The sequence below is a fragment of the Nilaparvata lugens genome, chromosome 4, assembly GCF_014356525.2.
Source record: "Nilaparvata lugens isolate BPH chromosome 4, ASM1435652v1, whole genome shotgun sequence".
NCBI lineage: Eukaryota > Metazoa > Arthropoda > Insecta > Hemiptera > Delphacidae > Nilaparvata > Nilaparvata lugens.
In genome coordinates this window covers 54,186,607-54,210,456 of record NC_052507.1, presented here as the reverse complement: position 1 = coordinate 54,210,456, position 23,850 = coordinate 54,186,607, and the positions used below count along the sequence as shown (strand labels likewise).

Below are 23,850 nucleotides of genomic sequence, written 5' to 3'. Positions count from 1 at the left end.
TTTGTCTGCTTTGCATGTCATTTGTAAGCTACAGTATTTTAGATCATTTCAAACAATATTAATGTTACATAACCGGTCACTTATCACTAAAGCATCCATATATCAGTTAATATTGGTCCAATCGTGAACAATCAGGTACCAATCAATAGGTAATTGAATTAAATTTACTAAAAAAAGTTATTCTTGTAATTTTTTATTCAAGAAACAAAATTTTAAATGTCCGCCATTTTGTTTTTTGAATTTGAAAAATTATCATAATTTTCTTCTAGCTTTGTCTATTTGTTATAAATGATTGTGCAAAGTTTCAATTTCGTTTGTTAAACCATTATTTAGAAAAAAATGAAAAGTGAAAAAAGCAAAATGGCCGCTGTGTGAGTAACTGAAGACTTCCGGACAATTTAAATATGATATTTAGATATTTTTTTACCCAGGAACAATACCCTAGAGCTCTAGAGTAGGTTCCTACCTACTATGTTCGTACACATCCTGTATAGTTGTTTAATGGTTGTTCTTGTGTTGTTTGGTGAAATGTGGAGCATTTTAAATGAAAACACAATATATTACGGTAATATGAGTGTTGCATTTTCTACTAAGAAAGCATTATTTGCAGATTAATAACGGTTCGATGCTTAGTGCTCTCAATAATATTCAATATATACTATACTATAATAATATTCAATCAATATACAGTTCAATATGGTAATTATTTTCTTAGTCTATATTATGTAAATTAATCTATGATTTTGCTGTATTGTAAGCTATTTTATATAAGTGTATAAGCCAGTATATATTGTAATCTACATAAATAAAGTACTCAATCAATCAATCAAGAGTAGGTTTATCAAACCAAACGCAGTAATAGTTTTGATGGAGTTGAAGTTTTGTGTAGAGAGCACAATATTTTGTTAACCTAAATCTAATCCTTTCCTAATCAAGCTTGATTCCCGCAATCTCTGGAGTGAAGTAACTCCATTCTCCAGAAAGTATCTTATAAACCAGAAATTTAGAACCAAAACCCTGTTTTATTAGAACAGTGAGTAATCTCCAACAAAACTAGAAAATTATTACAAAAACTATACGAAAACAAAGAGGTAATACTGTGAGAACACCTCAATACCCCGGTAATAGTATATTAGGCTTACAACTTGAATCATTACTCCATATTGTAACACTGAGTCCAAGGTTATTGTTATGACTTATTGCCGGTTTTCAAGTAGTAATACTGTAGTTATCAACAGATACAGATATATCTACAGTTTAGTAGCAGGTAGCTAGCTGACTCACTGCGGTTTTTGTTTTCAATTCCAACACTGAAAGATAAGTGGTGAACATGTCAGAGAGATGGAAAAACCTCAAATAATTATTGAATTATTCTATCTCACATTAATCATGTCATAACAAAAATTGAACGGGATCTTTGTTAGATGCGAAGTTTTGCAGTATTCAAGGTATTTGTTTGAAGTATTCATCACATTAACGCAGAGCATGCACTTGAAAAATCATTACAAATAATAATTTATCTGGATGTTGGACGACAAATCCAGAGTAGTTTATTAATAAATTCAGGAACATTACTCATAAATTCAGGAGTCATTACAAAAGAATATTAATAGTTAATTAAAATAAGTTTGAATGAGTTATCGATTAAAAGTGTCAATTAGTGAACCTCATTTTGACCAAAATAGGTTTGGTAACATTAAAAACGTTCTACAAGTACCTAATATTACAAACTGGGGGAAAAATTATTCCAAGAGTGTGAATGTTTCTTTTAGAGTCTACATTAGACTATTTACTGATTCAGGAGTTTTTTGCTCTCCTTTGAATTGGAGGTAATTGAGATCTCATACCTGATGAAGATATATCATCCTCAGCATAAAAATAGATTAATTTGAAACTGAACACTTCAGAATAACCTATCCTTGAGCGATTTGGAGTGAACTTTTTTAAAATTTGAAACTTCTGAAATCAAATAACCGCTCCTTGAACGGTATTAAAAGCTGAATCATCATCATCAAAACTATAAAAATAAAGATAGCCTTACTACTTTTAACATCCAAATATAGATAACACACACAACATAACCTTGTAAAACCAACCAAAAAAATATAATTAAGAATAATGTGAAGGTAATACCCGTAACGGTTTCAAAGCGAAACGCACGTATCGAAGACAAAATGAATTTAAATTAAAAAAAAGTGAAATGGAAATAAACAAAGTCCTTGGTGGTAAGTGGAGTGAAACCCGAACAACAATGGAAACAGCCATCAAGGTTACCAGTGTTTACACAATTACATATAATTAAAACTTAACATAAAAGAGTGGTTTTAATAATTATTATTTTCGATACGCATCGGTTCTGGAAAACACAATAGGACGCACTCAATAGGATTCACTTCAAACTGTCTCCATAGGTTGAATGGGAAGGATTGCTATTACCATCAATGAATGCAGAGAGACAGTTTGGAGTGAAGCTCTCTCTAGCTAGTAATTGAAGATTTAAATATTTCTTGGTTGATTTTATTGATAAGTCTGCGTCAGTGAGTGTGATGGTCATTCAATGAGAATTGTTCCAAACAATACAATATTACAATTACTGGTTATATTCTATTTATTTCAATAAAAGGTCACTGCGTGGTACAGGAACTTTGATTGTTGAGTTCTTAACAACTATGACATGAAGATCATGAACTATATGACTAATTACTAAGTCAGTTCTACTACTGATTAGTACTAAGTAGTCAGTACCACTTGATCATTACTACTTATTAATTAATTGGATAGAGCAAACAATACAATCGTCGGAAAAGAAAAAAAACAGGCTATTGCCCAAAACTTGATCTATTTCATAATTTTGTCTTAAATCGCCCAAATATTATGTAGGTTGTGTCCATTTCAATTGAACACGGGATGATGGTTTGCACAGATCTTGTGGTAGGTCTGGCACCCATCCCGCGTTGGTGTGTATCAGTGTGCAGGATGGAGAACTGATTTGAAGTTGTAGAAATATGTTTAAACTTGATAATTTCCAAACATAATTCGTGGAATTGGTGGTTTGAATTGAACATATAGATTCCAAATAAAGAAAAACTTGATTTGGTCTCATCTTTTACCTAATTAATGATATCTACGTAGTAAGTCCTATAGGAGACAGGCTGTTACCGTCTATGTTGTTCTATCATTAATCAAAGGTATGGGAGGATTATGTAAGAAAAAGATAGATGCTAAATCTTCAAAGGATATTATCTTCTTATTCCCTCCAATATATTATATGGATGTAATAAGCATTAGATTTTAGATATGAGTATGAAGTATAGATATATATCCATTTTCCATCTTAACCTCGTGTCATTTTCATAAAAATCATTTCATTCCGCGCGAGTAGAGAAATTCATTGATAAAAGAGCGTTCGTCATTAAGCTCCTAACGTCTTTTGCGATCAAAAAAGCATTCATTTAATCGTCTTGCTGTCATTCAATACAGGTTGACATGATCAACCCACGTACTTGCCGAGAAGATGACGAGGAACGAGATTCACTTTCAACTGCCAGTATTCGTCATTAAAACATCGATGCTCTCCAATGAAGCAATATTGACTATTTAAAGCGAATCTCACTTTATCAAAGAAATTCTGGGACCAATTTCTTTCAGTGGATATTTTATGGAACATGTAATGTACTAGCACATCATTAAATTTTGAGCTTTTGTTGAAGTGGGAGTTTTTAATAAAGTGGGAGGACTCTTTGATGGTATATTTTCTAATGAAGATGTAAAATTCTTCAGGCAAAAGATGATTAGCTTCAAATTCGAAATCGTGTAAGGGTTTTATGGATAATAAGTCATTTTGATGGATTCTTTAAGAATTAGATGAGAGGTGGACTATAAATTTATATATTAAATTAATTTTATATAATTTATAGTTTTCATTGCCAATCACTTTTTTTGTCTTCTCTCACACATTTCCCTGTTATTTGCATCAAGGTTGCACCACGACTCTTTTCTCACTCAAATTATTATGTTTTCGATTATTCGCCAATTTGATTTTAATACACCTATTCTCCAATTAGGTTAGCGATATATGTATTCTGTCGAGTTATCGATTGTATATTGAATATTGTTATCATAAGATAAAGAAACTGGTACAACATTCAACTTCACGCCTTTCACTAATAATCTTCGAAAAATCGTAAATGTAATGTAATCGTAGATGTAATATTACATCTTTATTAAATTTATAAATTGTATTCAATGTTACTTGTTAGTTGTTTGAAGAAAGTAAATGTGAAATTTTAAAGGGGGATAAGCATAACGTCAAATCATTCAATTATGACCATGCAAGTGCAATGAGGCTTAGGCTACAATTTCAATTCAAGAATTAATCTGAATTTGAGAACTTTGGAATCGTCTAGTGCCAAACTATGCACTGAGCTTCACCAGAAAACTATTCTCCAACGAAATTAAACTGATTTAAAACAGAAAACAACAAAGAATGTCGCCAATGAAATCGTGTAACAAAGACGAAACGTTGTCCAGGAATGTTGAAACTATTCGGAATAACATTACTGAAGCATGAAGCTACTGTGCTCAGTTTCACATCAAACTGACAGCATTGGTTGGATGGAAAGCATTCAAGTTATTAATTGGATGCAGACAACATTCCCTAAATCAATGCTGACATTTACTTATTTTATTTTCACAAGAATCACATCATTCAAATTGAATTCATTTCACGTTAGGTACTTATGGAGGAACTACTGTTCTGGACATGGCGTGGGTTGAATGGTATAAAGTCAAATCGTTTCGTTACAGAGAGCAGTGACTGCTAATGAAATTGTTCCTGTCATTTCAAACAAAACCCTTTGATGTTTATAAACGTCTCACTCATTCATCCTCACTGTTACAATTTCTCTCTCACAACACTCACTAGTTGCATGTCTCTTCCACTGCTGTATCCAACTAGTATCCTGATCATCTCACTTTGTTAGCTCTCACATTCGCTCTTGAACACACCATTTTCCACTCGTATGTCTCTCTCCCTTCCTCTTGTCTCTTTGTATGAATTCATCATCTTATTTTCCTATCTTCTATGATTAAATATTTTTCTCTTCCTTTTAATCCTCTCATCACTTATTTGTCATATGAGATTCAATTTGTAAAGTCAGCATTAATCAAATAGGAAGAATTGATGCTATTTACGTGGAATGCTGACAGTTTGAAGTAATCTCACTCTCGTAAAATATCTCTCATATTTATTTTGCCTTCACTTTGTATAAATTCATCATCTTCTGTCACAACTTCTCTATCTTCTGTGATCTGTATTATCTGGCCTTTGTATTTTTTCTAATTTTCAATTACTATGTTCTATTTATTCTGAACAATACTATCTTCTATGATCAGCATCTGTATTCACTTCATTTTTTAATGGTATACAATCTTTTTTTATTGGAGTTCATGTTGTAATAAATATCCATAATTATCGAATAAAACAAACTGGAATTTGTCACAATCACTTGTTCGAAAACATGTTCGGGAATCTAATTCTGGTGGAGCAGCAGAATATAATGTAAATGGAGCCATATGATTAATGATTGGTTGGTAGTTTGTTGATTTTGTTGGTTGGTAGTAGGTTGATTTTTCAAGGATGAGGAGTACGATTGGCCTACAAGGCACATTGGGCGGGGCGATCGAAATACGGTCGCTCACTAAATGGTCTCGACCAATGGCAGACTGGTTTTATCGCCCCTTAGGGCAGACTGATTTTATCGTCCGTTCTGTTTACATGATATTATATTCTGCTGCTCGATCTTCTCGAATTTTCAGTAGTTCACTGGAGATTAATAATGGTGTTCCAACGGAAACTAAGTTTCAATTGTTTTAATAGATGAGTGACAGTGACAATTTCAATAAAAACATCTCTACCACAACAACACTTCCACCACAACACAAAATGAGATAGAAACAAGATGTAAATGTATATAGTGAGGTGCACGTTACAATGGCAGTGGATAAAGACAGAAGAATAGCGATGCCGATTCTCTTCATTAATTAATTATATTTCTACACTGTCAATTGGCATCATTGTGGATCTAGAAAAGGTTAGTACCATCGGATTTGTCGAATAATACACAAGGATAGCAAAACCAAAGTTGATCCTGTCATTATAACGTGGACCTCACTATAGAACTATTCCTTCCATGTGAATTCAAACTTCTCTCAAGTTTCCATTCAATTCTCTCATATGCATCTGAGATATTAAATATCAAATTATTTGCTAATTAAATGCAAGCTTATCATACACACAAGACCTCTCATGAAATACAAGACATCAAAGGATCGAAGTACTCATTTGACTCTCATTCAATGTGCAGAAAGCAAACAATTATTGAAGTTACGGTTGGAGTTCATCATATTCATCATTAATTAAGTTGAATGATTACAGGCAAAGGAATCACGTTCATCTCATCTTGCTACAATAATAATTATACAGTCTTCAGTAGAGTAAATTTGATATTTTCTTCAATAAAGGTTCAAATAATTCAGGATAATATTCTACTCATCTTACTAAAATAAACATTCACTATTCGTTAGCGTGTATTTGATATTCTCTTTAATATTGGATCAAATCATTCAGTAATAAGTATCATCATCATCCATCATGGACTAGGCTTATAAAACCTGTTCTGGTGTCCACCGCTTCCTCGGTCTTCCGACGTCTCTTTTCCCAACTCTTCCAAGCTTCCAAGCTTGTAGTGGAAGACGAATTGGTGGCATACGACGCAGGTGATTTGTCCACTTCAATCTGTATTTTTTATGATTTCTGTTAGTGGTTGCACATTGCACTCACTTCGATTCATTGTTTCATTGCTTATGTTGTCCCGTCTTGAGTATCCTAGAATGCTGCACAGAAACCTCATCTCTGATGCCTGAATTCGTGAGTCCTGATTATTGGTCTTTGTTCATAACTCACTACCGTATGTCATTAAACCATTAAAGGGATGGCCATTGCCCTATAGAACTCAATCTCTGTCTCTTTTAATAAGTAATAAGTATACAAACAAGTTTATTTGGGAATACTGTCCTATAGGATACATTTAGTGATGAGTTCCTCAAAGGTGTTTTTCATTTGTGCAACAACAATTCAAGGTTTTACAAAAGAACCAACATATTCCAAGTATATGAATATTCTTGAAATCCCAATATTGATTTTGATTTGATTTTAGCCTATAAATATCATAATGAAAAAAACACGTGAAATTACTCACAAGATGCTACTAGAGTTTACGAAAATTATCAATATAACATCTAGAAACAAGGTGATTCAATTTAATACACTCTGGATAGAATAATGAATTCATTATTCATTCATTCACTCTGAATATTGTACAAGTAGGATTATTTTCAACTCGTGATTTGAGAGAGCGATAATCAGTTTACCTTGTCTAAAGGGGCATCCTTCAACTGAGTGAATATTTGCACTTCAAATTTAATATTTGTGTTGGAATATTCAGCGTAAACGAAATTCGGCTCATAAAATTTGTAATATTAATCAGTTTCAGTATAGCCTACATGAAACTTCTAACCCTATACTATTAAAATTTCAGTTGATTGATCTTGGAACAATATTATCCCAAACTTTCAATTTGAAAAGTTAAATGAGGTGTTGTTATTTCGTAAAGTTTCAGGTAAACATCACCCAGAAAGTAAACTACGTTATAATACTTTGAATTAATTATACTGTATGTACCTCAGAAGAAAGATTGTGGACTTTGGACTGACTAAATGAGGATAACTAACTTCATAAGTTGACTTCACACTAACAAATGTAAATATGGGAATACATGTACATTATCCCAACTAAACAATTTTGAATCTGCTTGAAATGATAAAAGGCTAGTTACCTTGGGCTTTGTGGACTCACCTTGTTAGTTTAGGAACTTTCAGAGTCCATTACTCAGAGAAAAACAAAATTTGAATAATTTCCCGATCTGAATAATACCAGAATTCAAATAGGTTCGTGAATTTTACTTAGCTGGATTGGAAGTGTCTCATTCACATTCAATTACCGAGGAGGTGGGAAGTGGGAAGGAGAAGTGGCTGAAATGAGAGAATGAGAATATAGGGTTGAAAAAAGAAGCTGGAATATATATGTAGAATTTTTAGGATTAGGTGGAATAAGAAAAAAGAGAAGAAGATGAAAAAGGAGGAGCAGGAGAAGAAAAACAGATAGATCGTGGAGAATATCGAGTAGGAGGAGCGAGAAGAGAAAGAGAAGAGGGAAGAAGGATAGGAGAAGGAGAACGAGAAGGAGCGGGAGGAAGAGGAGAAGGAAGACAGAAAATTGCAGGAGAAAAGGAAGAGAAAAAGAAGAAAAAAGAAATCGGAAGAGGAAGAAATCGGAGAATGAGGGAATCCGAAAAGAGAGAAAATGGAGATGAAAATAAAAAAAAAGATCAGGTCTAATTGAAAATGAAAGAAAATCTTCAAGAAAGGGAAGAAAAGTAGAATAGAAATGATGGAATAAGAATGGAAGAAAATCAGAAGATCTCAAGAAACAGAAAAAGCAGGAATTGAGAGTGAGAAGGATGGAATAAAGAGCGAGATACAACAAGGAGCGGACAATGATGAATAATGAAAAGAAGATATCAAGACGAAGCATGAAAAGAAGGAATCGAAGAAAAAGATATGAATTAAAAAGACCAAATTTACATAATATGAGCCTCATTGGGAGGTCTAAACCTCATATAGAATATAGCATTTTGGTACATAGCTATACTATTTTATATTCTAGGACTATTCCACTGCAATTCAGAGGCCTGAAGAACACAACATAAATTCAAAATAGTCATCCGAGAAACATACTTTTTTTGGCTAGATTGGAAAATAGAATTGAAACCTTGCAGGCTTGGTCGTTTAGGTTGTTTATGGATACACTTGGATCCAGCAGTTATTTATGACACTCATTTCTCAGGCTTATGGCCTACAAATTGTATGGAGACCCTTGTGAAGTCTGTCATTGGTCATGTGGGACACTAAATTACTGCTGTTCCTCTGTTAAACCATACTTTAGTACACTATAATAGTGCATGGAAACTATAGTTTCCATGGATGTTATAGTTACTACAGTTGGAATAGCTGTGTTATAACTTGATAACAATAACGAGCGATAACTATAACTATAATGATATTCATTTCAGACTCAGACAGAGCTTGAATTGGTTGAATGGGAAGCATAGATGTTATTTATAAAGAATGCTGAGAGTTCAAAGTGAATGTCACTACAGAACATTTCCTTAAAAGGGTATCTGCTTATATTATTAACATAGAATATTAGGAGCTACCAAAACACTTCACGGAGGTTGAAAACCACCTGAAACTCTAGGATCTCTTCCATTACCCAGGCACAAGCCTGGGGCTTACGTGGGAATCAGCAAAAAAAATTAATATGAAAAAACGTATCAAGCACTATTGAGCTATAGAAGGCAGTGAATCGGCAACACTGATCTTCCATTTTTCTCCAGTGCAATTATAACGTGGACGTCACTATAGCATGTGTGTAAGCTCTTGCCTATGCAGCTATATCGAACAGAAACGAATGTTCCTGTATACTACCTTTAGAAAAGAAAACTATACCTTGGAGTAAAGAAAACTATTATTCTGTCATCTCTGATACTACTTAGGTATACCTGCACAGATGAACTTCTCTGGTTGGCAGACGCGATCTATATTCTACCTTTAAAATAACCGTCCATTTAATAATCTATAAATATAGGCTAACCTTTAAAATAATCCAAAAAATAACCTTTCAAGCGTTCGGCGATTTGCCCGCCCATTCACTTCAAACTGTCAGGATTCCTTACTCCTTAGAATAAAATCATTGCTCGACTCATTTAACCAATGCTGACAGTTTCAAGTGAATCTCATTACTATCTATATATATAAAAGCGAAATGGCACTCACTCACTGACTGACTGACTCACTCACTCACTCACTCACTCACTCACTCACTCACTCACTCGCATAACTAAAAATCTACTGGACCAAAAACGTTCAAATTTGGTAGGTATATTCAGTTGGCCCTTTAGAGGCGCACTAAGAAATCTTTTGGCAATATTTTAACTCTAAGGGTTGTTTTAAGGGTTTAAAGTTCGTCTTTTAGCATGTATATTCTTCTTCTCCCAATCTCGTAATATTATAATTGAAATTTCCATATCATATGTTACTATAGAACTATAATCTAGAGAGAGTATCTCTTCAAAACAGTTGTTAACTGGTAACTAAATTAATAATTTTGTCAGGTTGGCATTAAGTTGAGTTGACTTAGTTAGGTTGGCACCAAGTTGAAGATTGAAATGCATTTATCGCGGAAAAATTGATTGGGCACTGCTACTATTCAATCAGAGCTATTCCTGGGAATATTATATTACTAGCCGTCAGGTTCGCTTCGCTCGCCATATCCGTTTATCCAGACGTTTAGTTTGGACCCCCGACTGGATCGTCCTAACATATGATCGTCCTACAAATGAAAAATGCAGGCGAGCGAAGCGAGCCTGCTTATCTCACTCTTGGACGGTCCAGTCGGGGGTCCAGGGGGCGGAGCCCCCTGGGTAGACGGATATGGCGAGCGAAGCGAGCCTGACGGCTAGTACTGTATAAAACGAAATTTCAGAGAGCACGTAATAGTCCGGGCGCAAACGTCATTCCGTGGTCATTTTTGAGTAACAGCCGTGGAAGATGTCTCAATTTCTTCGTTAGGTCTAGCATAATGAGGATCGTGATGATAATAAGTCGAAATCACAGGCAAACACCTCGGAAATAAGATGGCCTCCAAAATTTTCAGAGTTTTGCTATATCGCTTGTATTTCAATAACCGTTCAAAATATTCAACATTTTTTCAGACGAAAATATTTTTAAAATCTTCCTCTACAATTTTTGTTTCATAAAAATTTCCTCTAAGATTCATATCTTTTTAGTTATAACCTTCAAAAGCCAAAAAAACTGTTTTTCTAAATATCTTCAAATTTCATTCAATTAAAAACTTCTTTTGTGCAAGAGATGCAGAGAAATTTTAAATCTATGAAATTTAGAGCTTTTTTTCAACTTTGGAACGTGAACTCTTTCCACTGTCGGTCTTTGTTTAGAGTGGGGTTTCGAACTCCCTCCCTCTATACGGTATTTTGCCCGGCGCCAATCAATTACTATGAATTGATAAAATTGATTACTTTACTGTAACTTCATTCACTGTGTGGATACTTATATTTCACTGAACTAATAATAGTATTGAAGAAAAAGATAAAGATAGATAGATCAGGGTCGTGTTTAAGGGAATGTACGAAGTGAAAGGCAAAACAAAGGTTAATTATGCATTTATTATTGAACTTTAAATTTATATGAATTTATAAAAAATTGATCAAAAATATAGTAATGATTAGATATAAATACAAGATGATTAAGTTTTTGAAAGTACAACAGTTCAAGTTTAATTTTAAACAACAAAATTTAACAAACAGTTCTTATTACTTTTATCAGGTTACTTGAACCATAAGCTATAAAATCAAAGTAAGTATTGAACAACTCTAGTAAAAAATACGATTATAGTCAAAAATAAGAGAATTGATAAATTTTAAAGAATGAATCTGATTAGGGGAGCCTTGCTCTAATAAACTATTATTCGTGCTTAGAAGAAAATTTCAACTATAAGCTTCAAGAAATTAATTAAGATTGTGTCTTTAGATATGAGTTTAAAGAGAAGTAATAATTAAGTTTGCTCTTTACTATGATGCTATGAAATTTTATATACTTATTTGGGCTTTTTAGGGTGGGGTGGTGTGGATTTTAAATGAGAAAAATTGAAAATTCTAAATACAATCTTTACCTGGCTCAGTCAATTCCCTATAGGATAATTGAAGTCTGAAACCAAAAACTCACTCCTACAACTAACAGCAACTCACTGCAACTCAACTGCCACTAACTGCCACTCAAATGCCACTAACTTGCAAGGCATGGTCTGCCTGCATATATACTAGCACCACGATTTTCCACCCCTCATCACCCTTCGCCCTCTAGCTCCGCCTACCCTCAAACTCATCAGCTAATATTCTGCTTACAAATTGAATTCAAATATCAATTTGAATTCACTATAATGTTTATTATGTTATATCATTTTAAAATATGGCTCCCCTTCAATATTAAAACAAATGATATCATATATTTTATCAATATTTAAACTCTAAAGTTTGGATACTGACAATTGAATGCATTGATTTGATTAATACAGTGATCAATCTTATAAATCTAATATTGAAAATACTTCAATAATAAATACATGAAATGAACAAAATACTAAGTCATACAGTACATCATTACAATCGAGTTGAATAAATCAAATTAATAAGATACCCATTAATTACTACTTAATTAATTAAGCAGGTTTCTCATACTCATTGTCAACATGTTTCAATCAAATATACCTAATTTATTCTATTTACAAATTTGTCCTTAGCCTATGAATTCGGATTCAACTAACTTAATTAGCTTATAATAATTATTAAATTATAATTTATTATATAACATTATTTGTTGAGTACTTTATACATATAGCCTAATCTACTTCATGACCTAATTTATAAATACATCTACTCATATATCATGTTCATTGTTTTATGTGATCACCATTCAAATAACTGATCATCAAATAATTGCTTTAATAATATTCATATGCTGACCACGTGGTAAAATTGTAGCATATGCTAACCACGTGGTTACATTGTAAACTAACTTAAATATCTATATTTACTTCTCTCCTAACTATATATCTATATCGCTATTCACAATCTTCATTACCTGCCATCAACTTATGCTATAGATATATACAAGGGTTGACACAAAGCACAGTGGGCCATGTGGTTTCTATTGTAAACGTGTCTGTGACTGACGTTAGGAATGCTGTTAGCAAATTTCTAGGAAAGAATGATTTTGTCTCAAACTATTTTCAAAAGAATAATGCCCCAGCGTCTGTCTAGGTGTGCTATTCAAATGGATTCTCAATAGTTTTGAGAAACGGTTCTTCTTATTATTCTAGCTCTTCGAGCGTTCATATTCTTAAATACAATATGTTCAGAGCACGTGTTGCAACAAATAACATATATCTACAATTTTTAAATTTTAGGAGAGCACATGGTCGCCATTTGTGGCTCAAAACCCCCCTCTCAAGAGCAAATACTAAATGAAACATGAGTTTAGTCTTTGCGACATTAACACTAAAAGGATGGTTATTAAGAGTAAACTACGTAATGCAATCAATGTTCTCACACTTCAGACACCACAACATGAGCTCATATGGACGGTCTAGAAGTTTGAAGATCACTGTAGTTCTCCATCGCTGTACAACCGGATCATTGGATGCTGCATGTTATGTTGAATTCTGACTGGCCGTTAGCCTAGTGACTCTCGTAAGCTGATGATGTCCACTTGTCCGCTGCTCCATTTTCTTCCGTCTCCCTTGTTTCTATCTTCCTACGATCTCTTCACTATACAATCAATACTACGAACTATACATATTTACAGTTGAGTTTTTCAGCATGGTGCATCCTTCACACAATAAGGCTACTCAATCCACCCCTTGTGTGAACTCCGCACAATGCTTACTGGCTTGTTTACTCTGTGAACAATACATTCTCCATCTCACTCCTTCTCATGTCGCTCGCTTATTTCACAGGTGTTACCACTTTCTCTTTCTACGCTATCCTTTACACTTTCATTCTGTCCTTCTTGTGAGTCATTTGTTGTCCTCCCTTCATTGTTTATTAATTGTTCACAGGCTACTGTCCATTTCCTCATTATTATGATTTCTTTAATACTATCTATTCACACTAATGCACTTATTATATAATATTATTTACATACTTTCTCAACTAGAAAATTGCTCCATTTTATAATAAGTTCTGGGGATTGTCACGTCGTTCCATATTTTTCATCTCGTTGTTCATCTCTCCTCCAATTATTATCTGAAAACGATCTTCTTCCTTGGTAGTCATTCCGTTCTCCTCTATTCCAGTTTGTATTCCGTTCAAAGGTGTTTCCATTGTCATCAGCATTACGTCTCTGCAAGTAGTTATCATGATTGATTGCTCCCCTTGATCTGAAATTATCATTACCATATCGTCTTCTCTTCATTTGTGGATTCCTTTCTTCAAACTGTTGACTCTGTTTTCCTTCATGAAACTCCTCCATAGCATTTTCGTGTTTATGATACCGTTTTTCTCCTTTCTCTCCTGTTGGACTCTGCTGACTGCGTGGCTGTGGCTGATTCACGTCTCTCCTCCTCCAATTCACATTTGGTGACGAATTGGTGTTCTGCCAATTAGCATTCTGGTCGCTATTCCATTTTCCATCTCGAATGAAACCTCCTCTTCCCTTATCGCCGTTGAAAGTCAGATTGTTGTCCCGATGCTGCTGTCCGTTACCACTCTCCTGCTCTCTCCTTTGCATTTGCGGACTTTTTCTCTCTTCTCTTTTTACCCATACATTCTTCTCTTTTTGTTCTTGCTTCTCCCTTAATTCATTTTTCTCAACATCGATATTCTGCAAGCTCCATTCTTCCAATAGTTTTTCCATCTCGGGCACTGTCTTAACATTCCTATTGAATCTAGCTGCTTCCAGTCCAGTTCCATAGTGTTTGACTAGTTTTATTATGATTTCTTCATCCGAGAGTGCCGGTGTCAAATTCCTTGCAATGAGCATCTGCTTTATGAAGTACTCACTTGCGTTTAATCTCCTCCCTCTAATAAATTTTCCGGTTCTTAATCTCTCTCGCATTGAATCTTGAATGTGTTGGCTCCAGAATTTATTAGTGAAACGCTCCTCAAATTGTTCTAGAGAGTCAATGCTAGCCTGAATGATCATCCACCATGCTGAGTGTTGACTATCAAATGACTTTTCAATGATGCTCGATTGCTCACTCCAGTTAATTTTCCCACTACGCCGCAAATACTCTTTCAACTTAATCAAAAATTGCATAGGATTCTCCAGATATTTCTCAAATTTTGGCACTTCATCCAATCCCCTACAGCTGGTGTTGACGATAATCGGTTGTGTCCTGGCCTTCTCGAATTCCGTTTTCATCCTCTCCTTCTCTCTGTAAAATTCCGCGAGCTGCTCCTCAAATTTTATAAAGGCTGCATTATCCATTCCACCTGATTTCTCTGATAGCTCCTTTCTCACCGATGCGATCTCTGTTGAAAGTCTCTTATCTATTCTCTCGACGTTTTTCTCAACTGCTGTTATTTTTATTGCTATCTCACCACAAATCTCTTTAGTTTTTTCCTCCATTTTCTTCTCAAATCTTCTCTCCAGCTGTTCTACATTGCTACTTAACTTTTCTAACTTTTCATTCATTTCTTTCTTATTCTCTTCCAATTTCTTACTGTTTTCTTCGAATTGCTTGCTCATACTTGTCCGGCTTTCTTCGAAACTAGCACCCATATTTTCCCTCATACTTGTTAATAAGTTGAAAATCTTGTCCATTTCGTTCCCTGATAGTCCTACTTTACCGCTTTTTTCACTCGGAATTTGCTCTTGGTCGTCATGAGAGTCACCAGGTTGATTTACCATGTCAGAATTCGGTAACATCTCCGGTGAATATTGCTCCTGTCTCTCACTGGTCTCGATGGTGTTGTCTGTGCTTCCCTCACTGCTTTCGAAATTTGTTGTGGTGCTCTCATTTGTTGCCATTGTGTCTGATTGAAGTGTGTTCACAACCCTATTTCTAAGAAAATATCCTGACATAGGTAATCTATACTTCGAACCTGTTACTAGTCCTACCTATACATGACCCAAATAATGTTCATACAGAAAAATGAAATACTGTTTAATGAACTACACCCACAAATAAATAATTAAAATTTAACTTTCTATGATGCTTGACTGGATAAAATAATATACAAAAGATATAAATGATACTATACTCAGGGCTTCCTATTCTCTATTTCTATACCCAAAAATTATATTAAAATAATATAACCCAAAATTATATTCACATACTAAATGATTGATTAAACCCAAATAACAGACTTTTGAAATAAAGCTACCCCTAAAGTAATGTTGAATGAGAATGAATAATATCAACTTTCCTATAACCAATATAAAAATCTACATATAGTTGAGCGCACCAAATACGAATTCAAAAATTAATATACAAAATAATCAAGTGAATAGGTTAAACCCTGAGAATTTGAAGAATTTAAATGGATAACTTTCCTACCTGGCAATACTAATAACAATAATTATCACACTTCTGTAGCACACTCAATAAGAATTTCACACAAATGAAGATGATTATGTATACCAATTCACTATTATGCACTTTCACTTGATACACTTCAACAGATTAACTCAGAATCTGGCCCCTAGTTGCGGCGACATTTTGAACTCTTTCCACTGTCGGTCTTTGTTTAGAGTGGGTTTCGAACTCCCTCCCTCTATACGGTATTTTGCCCGGCGCCAATCAATTACTATGAATTGATAAAATTGATTACTTTACTGTAACTTCATTCACTGTGTGGATACTTATATTTCACTCACTGAACTAATAATAGTATTGAAGAAAAAGATAAAGATAGATAGATCAGGGTCGTGTTTAAGAAAAAGTACGAAGTGAAAGGCAAAACAAAGGTTAATTATGCATTTATTATTGAACTTTAAATTTATATGAATTTATAAAAAATTGATCAAAAATATAGTAATGATTAGATATAAATACAAGATGATTAAGTTTTTGAAAGTACAACAGTTCAAGTTTAATTTTAAACAACAAAATTTAACAAACAGTTCTTATTACTTTTATCAGGTTACTTGAACCATAAGCTATAAAATCAAAGTAAGTATTGAACAACTCTAGTAAAAAATACGATTATAGTCAAAAATAAGAGAATTGATAAATTTTAAAGAATGAATCTGATTAGGGGAGCCTTGCTCTAATAAACTATTATTCGTGCTTAGAAGAAAATTTCAACTATAAGCTTCAAGAAATTAATTAAGATTGTGTCTTTAGATATGAGTTTAAAGAGAAGTAATAATTAAGTTTGCTCTTTACTATGATGCTATGAAATTTTATATACTTATTTGGGCTTTTTAGGGTGGGGTGGTGTGGATTTTAAATGAGAAAAATTGAAAATTCTAAATACAATCTTTACCTGGCTCAGTCAATTCCCTATAGGATAATTGAAGTCTGAAACCAAAAACTCACTCCTACAACTAACAGCAACTCACTGCAACTCAACTGCCACTAACTGCCACTCAAATGCCACTAACTTGCAAGGCATGGTCTGCCTGCATATATACTAGCACCACGATTTTCCACCCCTCATCACCCTTCGCCCTCTAGCTCCGCCTACCCTCAAACTCATCAGCTAATATTCTGCTTACAAATTGAATTCAAATATCAATTTGAATTCACTATAATGTTTATTATGTTATATCATTTTAAAATATGGCTCCCCTTCAATATTAAAACAAATGATATCATATATTTTATCAATATTTAAACTCTAAAGTTTGGATACTGACAATTGAATGCATTGATTTGATTAATACAGTGATCAATCTTATAAATCTAATATTGAAAATACTTCAATAATAAATACATGAAATGAACAAAATACTAAGTCATACAGTACATCATTACAATCGAGTTGAATAAATCAAATTAATAAGATACCCATTAATTACTACTTAATTAATTAAGCAGGTTTCTCATACTCATTGTCAACATGTTTCAATCAAATATACCTAATTTATTCTATTTACAAATTTGTCCTTAGCCTATGAATTCGGATTCAACTAACTTAATTAGCTTATAATAATTATTAAATTATAATTTATTATATAACATTATTTGTTGAGTACTTTATACATATAGCCTAATCTACTTCATGACCTAATTTATAAATACATCTACTCATATATCATGTTCATTGTTTTATGTGATCACCATTCAAATAACTGATCATCAAATAATTGCTTTAATAATATTCATATGCTGACCACGTGGTAAAATTGTAGCATATGCTAACCACGTGGTTACATTGTAAACTAACTTAAATATCTATATTTACTTCTCTCCTAACTATATATCTATATCGCTATTCACAATCTTCATTTACCTGCCATCAACTTATGCTATAGATATATACAAGGGTTGACACAAAGCACAGTGGGCCATGTGGTTTCTATTGTAAACGTGTCTGTGACTGACGTTAGGAATGCTGTTAGCAAATTTCTAGGAAAGAATGATTTTGTCTCAAACTATTTTCAAAAGAATAATGCCCCAGCGTCTGTCTAGGTGTGCTATTCAAATGGATTCTCAATAGTTTTGAGAAACGGTTCTTCTTATTATTCTAGCTCTTCGAGCGTTCATATTCTTAAATACAATATGTTCAGAGCACGTGTTGCAACAAATAACATATATCTACAATTTTTAAATTTTAGGAGAGCACATGGTCGCCATTTGTGGCTCAAACGATATATCTTCATGCGCTGTACGTCAAAAAATGAGTTTTCTCCAACGCCCTCCAAAGCAAACCCTGCATGATTTCTGGTGCGTTTTTCCATAAGCATGAGGTAACAAGCTAGATCATGGATAAAATCTATTTTTCATGACTACTTCAAGATAGAGACTTGCAAATGGTCTCAATCTCTTCGTTACAACAAGACTAATAAGAATATTGATAATGGAAACAACAAAAATATTCGACATCATTGAAAAATACAAGATGGCGATCATTATTGAAAGAAATTGTTATAGCCTATCGCTTGTTATTCAGTTATTGTGAGTGATATCGGATTGGTTTTACCACCAAAGTGTTTAGAATTAACCAAACAATGATGTTCGAGAGAATCATCTCATTTTAACCACTCTTCCAATTATTTATTCAACTTCAAAAATTTTAAACATACATTTTACGAATTATGTTGACTACTGTACGATTTGTCAGTATAGTAGTGGTGAAGTGATTTTGGTAGATATCCAGATTAATTGAAATTGGAAAGACTTGACATTGTCTAAACCACTAATAATTAGGAATTAAGAGGCAAGTTTCGTTCGTTAGGTACAGCATTATTAATCTCTAGTGAGAACGGAATTGATATTGTTTACTAGATATTGAACTGAAACTTGTGTTTTCAAGTTGTTGATGATCAAAATGTATCAATTTTCGATCGAATCTATAGGACTACATAATTCAGATTCACTAGAGATTGAGTACTATCTAAAGTGAGGAAAAAGTGCACCAGATAGTTTTGTGTAATGTTGTAGAAACAAAAAATATACTCCAAATTGATGTAATTCCTGATTGTAATACATTGTATTCCCTATCTTTTAATTTGCATTAAATAAGAAGGCTAGTTGTGAAAATTTCAAATTACTATATTCAGGTAGTTAGATAGGCCTACAATACATTTTGAAACATCAGAAACATCCGAAGCGGACTTTTAGTTGTGCAAAAGTGAAGAAAGTTTTGAGCATTTAACACGGGAAAGAATTGGGAAACTAAATTTGCTTAAAATAATTAATTCAAGTTATGAATATGAAAATAAATAAATTAAGCTGTTGAGAAGCTCAAGAATTTATAAATATTCTAAAAAATGTTTTATGGCATTAAAAAAATACAAAACTGGAAAAATTAGATCATTGAACAAGACAAAATATTACACCATTTTGAGATGATCTCTTAAAGACGAACAGCATATATCAAACGAACAGCATAGTCCAGGCAATGAATACTCATAAAAGGTATAGAGGGAAAGGTTTGGAACACAATTTTTGACCCCGCAGCTCTGTTTAGGATAGTAAGGGGGTAAACAAATCAAAAGTACTCACTCCTACCCCCTGCGTTAAGGGGGTGGGAGTGGTTTGAAAGTACCATATTTTGTTTTTTTGCGTATATCTCGAACATAAATATGCGCCTTTCGGAAATTTTTGTAGAATACAAAATTAAAGCTTACAAATTAGCCTACAAGTCTCATCTGTAACATTTTTTCATACCTCTCATAGTTTTGTAGGTATGAGCTCTCGAAAATGTCACATTTTGAAGAAAACCCCTTCCGGCTCAGATTCTTTATCTTTTTGGCCTTTTAACTTTTTAACGATTGATTGAAAAAATCCGTGCTAATCATGGGGCATCATATTCTCTTCAATTTCATGTATTATTTCATTATTTTACGCATCTCCCTACGATTTTTGCAGCCGTTATAGTGTTGAGTGTAATATATTCAGTTCAACAACAATACATCAATTGACAGGGGAATTTGGAGGGAATGTTTGGAGCACAATATTTGACTTCGCAGCTTTGTTTGGACTACCTTTGAAGGTTAACATATGAAAAGTCCTCATCCCTACCCCTTGTGCTTAAGGGATGAGGGTGGTTTAAAAGTTGAGTTTTTTCGTATCTGGCTTACACGCATGTATCTTGGAAACAATGCATTTCAGCGACATGACTGACCTGAGCAAAAAATGAAGCTAGATAAATTTCCTACAAGTTTTGTGATATCGCTTTTAGTTTTCGAGATATTCACTTTTAAAAGTGTAAAATCTTTGAAAAGACAGTTTTTCTTCCAACTTTCAGGGCTTATTACTCAACAACAATGCATAAAAAATGAGTACTAAACGTTGGGATGTAGAGCATTTAATTATTTTCAATTTGATGTATTATTTCACCATTTTATGCTTTCCATCAATTGTTATAGCAGATGTAGTGTTGAGTGTGAAATTCTCAATACAGCAACAAGTGTCAATTTGTCGCGGTACTCCACCTTTAGCACAGGGGTTAGGAATGAGGTTTCCCAATATGTTCAGCTCCTAATTACTCTTAATGAAGCTGCTGAGTCAAAAAATTGTGTTCCAGATATTGTGACCAAATTACATTGTTGAATGATGTATTGTTGCTGTATTGAGAATTTCACATTCAACAAATAAATACAAGAAAGGCATAGTTGAAATTCAGATGTTATGGAAAGAACATGAAGCAAAAAGAAATTGGGGAACTAATCGAAGTCGCAAGAAAATATAAAAAATGTATTATGATTTAATGGTGCAAATCAATGAGTATTGGATACAATTACGACCAAAGATGGAGCTCAGGATATAATATTTCAGCTCTATTAAACTGATTTCTTTCTGCTGGATTGAATCAGAATAAATTATCTAAAAGGTGAAGAAATAGAGGAGAGACTTCAACAGAGCAGAAAAGGATTAGGCAACAGAACAGAAAAATGTAGAAAGAATTATGGCAAGCCTTATTAGAGGAAAGAGCTTTTCCAGTAGACTCACTGAGTTACAGTACGCCTTTTTTTCAGCACGAAATGAATTTCCCAGAGCTATTACAACAAGGGAAATTTGGCGGAAAGTTGAAATACTTTTTATTTGAGATTTTATTTTTCATGCCTCGGTTAACCCACATAATAATTCAGTTTTAGTTCCAAGCCAATTATGAATAAATCAGTTAATGAGCTACTACCAGATTATTTCGAAATATTCTGATTTTCTTAAACTTATTATTATAGACAGATATATTATTTTCATAAAATTTTCTTTTCTTCATTCTATTTCGGCAAAAATGTTCGCCTTATTTTGAATAATTGTTAAACTGATTAGACTATTTTCTATTCATTGTAAAAAATTCCAAAAACTAATTTGTCTCTAAATAGAGAATAATGTTTCTGAAAAGGAAAAAGTGAAGTATGGGTTTTAGTTAGATTCTATAAGACAATTCAAATTACAACTTATTTTAGAAACAAAGTTAAGAAATGAAAGAAGTTTTGACGACACCTGTACTCATTCCCTAGATAATGTTTGATTCCTTTAATAAATCAATTTTTCAATACCTGTACAAAAGATTTTCTGAACAGTCTACACTGTACAAATTCGTTCATTTCTCCCCCTTAGTTCTGTTTTTTCAATCACCATCACACTTGTTTGAAGGTAATGAGTATTTGATCATCTCGATAAGAAAACTAATACCTAAACTGATTTTTAAATCAATGGAAATAAGCAGGACATGAAAAGCCGTATTTGAATATGAAAAAGAAATAAGGATATTTAAAATATGCCTCAGAATACTGTAATTAGAATGAAATAATGAAGGCTTTCAGCCTATCTGTTAATTTAATATACAATAATTTTTAGATAGAAATTAATGAGAAATTGCATATATTCAATTTTTTAATTAATGGATAATATACAATTGTACATTTAAATTGCATATATTCAATTTTTTAATTAATGGATAATATACAATTGTACAATAAACTCCAAAGTAACGATATGGTACTCAACTTACTGGTTTTAATTTTAGTACGGGTTTTAAAACAATAAGTAGCTCACTCACTAATATTATCATAGTAACTTATTGTTTTTAGAAATCAATGTATTAGTATTTGACAAGCACGATACCTTATTAAATATATTTTATGAGTATTGCTGATCATTTTAATACCCAAAATTTTACTAAAAGCATTATATTTTTTAGAGTTTAACATCGTTTAGTTAATAGTTATTGAACATTACTTACTTCACCATACATACAATATTGACTGGATACTACCCTCATGAATGGAGCTGGATTTCATTTGAAAAATAAATATATATTTAAATTGACATTTAAGCTACAAACCGTTACAATTTAAATACCATGTGACCAGTAAGAAGCATTCCTAACCTAACAATGTTTTTGTAGCGTTTTAGGCAAATCAATAGCAATTGAATTAAGAGTAAACCCACAAACCTCGTTTGGTTTTGGATGATGATGATTGCAGTGCCTGTGTTCGAACATTCCATTCACAAAACTAGCATACACTATCACAAAAACAACACAAACACATTTCCATTTCACTTTAACCGACATTTTAGCACCGCAACCTAAAATCAACTGAATTCCGAATCTGACAGCAGAGAGCAGACAGCAACCAGCTGCTCAGAAACAAGCAGGCTGCCAGATAGCTTGCGGCAGTAATACCAACATTGCCGGCAAAAACTATTGTAGCCCGCCAAGTGTTCGAAAAGTTTGCAGAACAGGTTTTTGCAAACAAGTGGACTTGAAATAGTTACCGTTATTTTACAACACAATACTGCAGATAGCACTGCAAAATCATAAATCAGAGAGATTAAGTTCATATGGTAATGTAAAGCTTTTCTATTCAAACAGTTTCATATGTAAGAAACTGTTTCGTAGACAAATATGTTTAAAAAAGATTTAGCCTATTTTTCAGAACTATGATAAACACAACAATATGCCCATAATATAATATGTAAGGATCTTATCTGTGTATAATTTTTAGCAGTAAAAATACTGAATACAAGTGATAGCATAAGCACAGAATAAATAGTCATTATAGAAGTTTTCTCTGGCGCTATAGTGAGGTCCACGTTATAATGACAGTATTTGCTCAACTTTTGAATTGCTATCCTTGTCTATCATTCGACAAAGCCGGTGGTACTATCCTTTTCTAGGTCCACAACGATGCCAATTATGTTTTTGACCGTGTAGAAATATAATTAATTACCGGTAATGCAGAGAATCGGCATCGCTATTCTCCTATCTTTATCCACTGTCATTATAACGTGGACCTCACTATAGGAGAAAGATTGTAGGTTGGCCGCAATATTTGATATGGTACGGTAGTCATGATTTGACTGTTTTACATATCAGTGGAGTATCCAGGTGGGGGGAGGGGTTATGGGGATGTATCCCCCCGAAATGGAACCTGAATTTTTTGTGGCTGGATCAGCCACAAAAATAAGCATCCAATACCATATTTCCGTTATATTGTACTATGTAAGTCAAGAAATATATAAGTAGTCCA

General features: G+C 33.2%; 1 protein-coding gene and 1 long non-coding RNA gene across 4 annotated transcripts in view; both read right to left on the bottom strand.

Annotated features, from left to right (window-relative positions):
- The window catches only part of LOC120350856, a 115,263-nt gene extending 92,504 nt beyond the window's left edge, over positions 1–22,759 (bottom strand). For both annotated transcript variants that reach the window (XR_005571061.1, XR_005571062.1), the window contains exon 1: positions 22,560–22,759. This is a non-coding gene — a long non-coding RNA (uncharacterized LOC120350856). The remainder of the gene's footprint in view (positions 1–22,559) is intronic.
- The window catches only part of LOC111056302 (leishmanolysin-like peptidase), a 199,720-nt gene extending 176,804 nt beyond the window's left edge, over positions 1–22,916 (bottom strand). For both annotated transcript variants that reach the window (XM_039425862.1, XM_039425863.1), the window contains exon 1: positions 22,773–22,916. In XM_039425862.1, coding sequence (XP_039281796.1) covers positions 22,773–22,892 — 120 coding nt within the window. In that variant the 5' untranslated portion in view covers positions 22,893–22,916. The remainder of the gene's footprint in view (positions 1–22,772) is intronic.
- Positions 22,917–23,850: the final 934 nt, after the last annotated feature.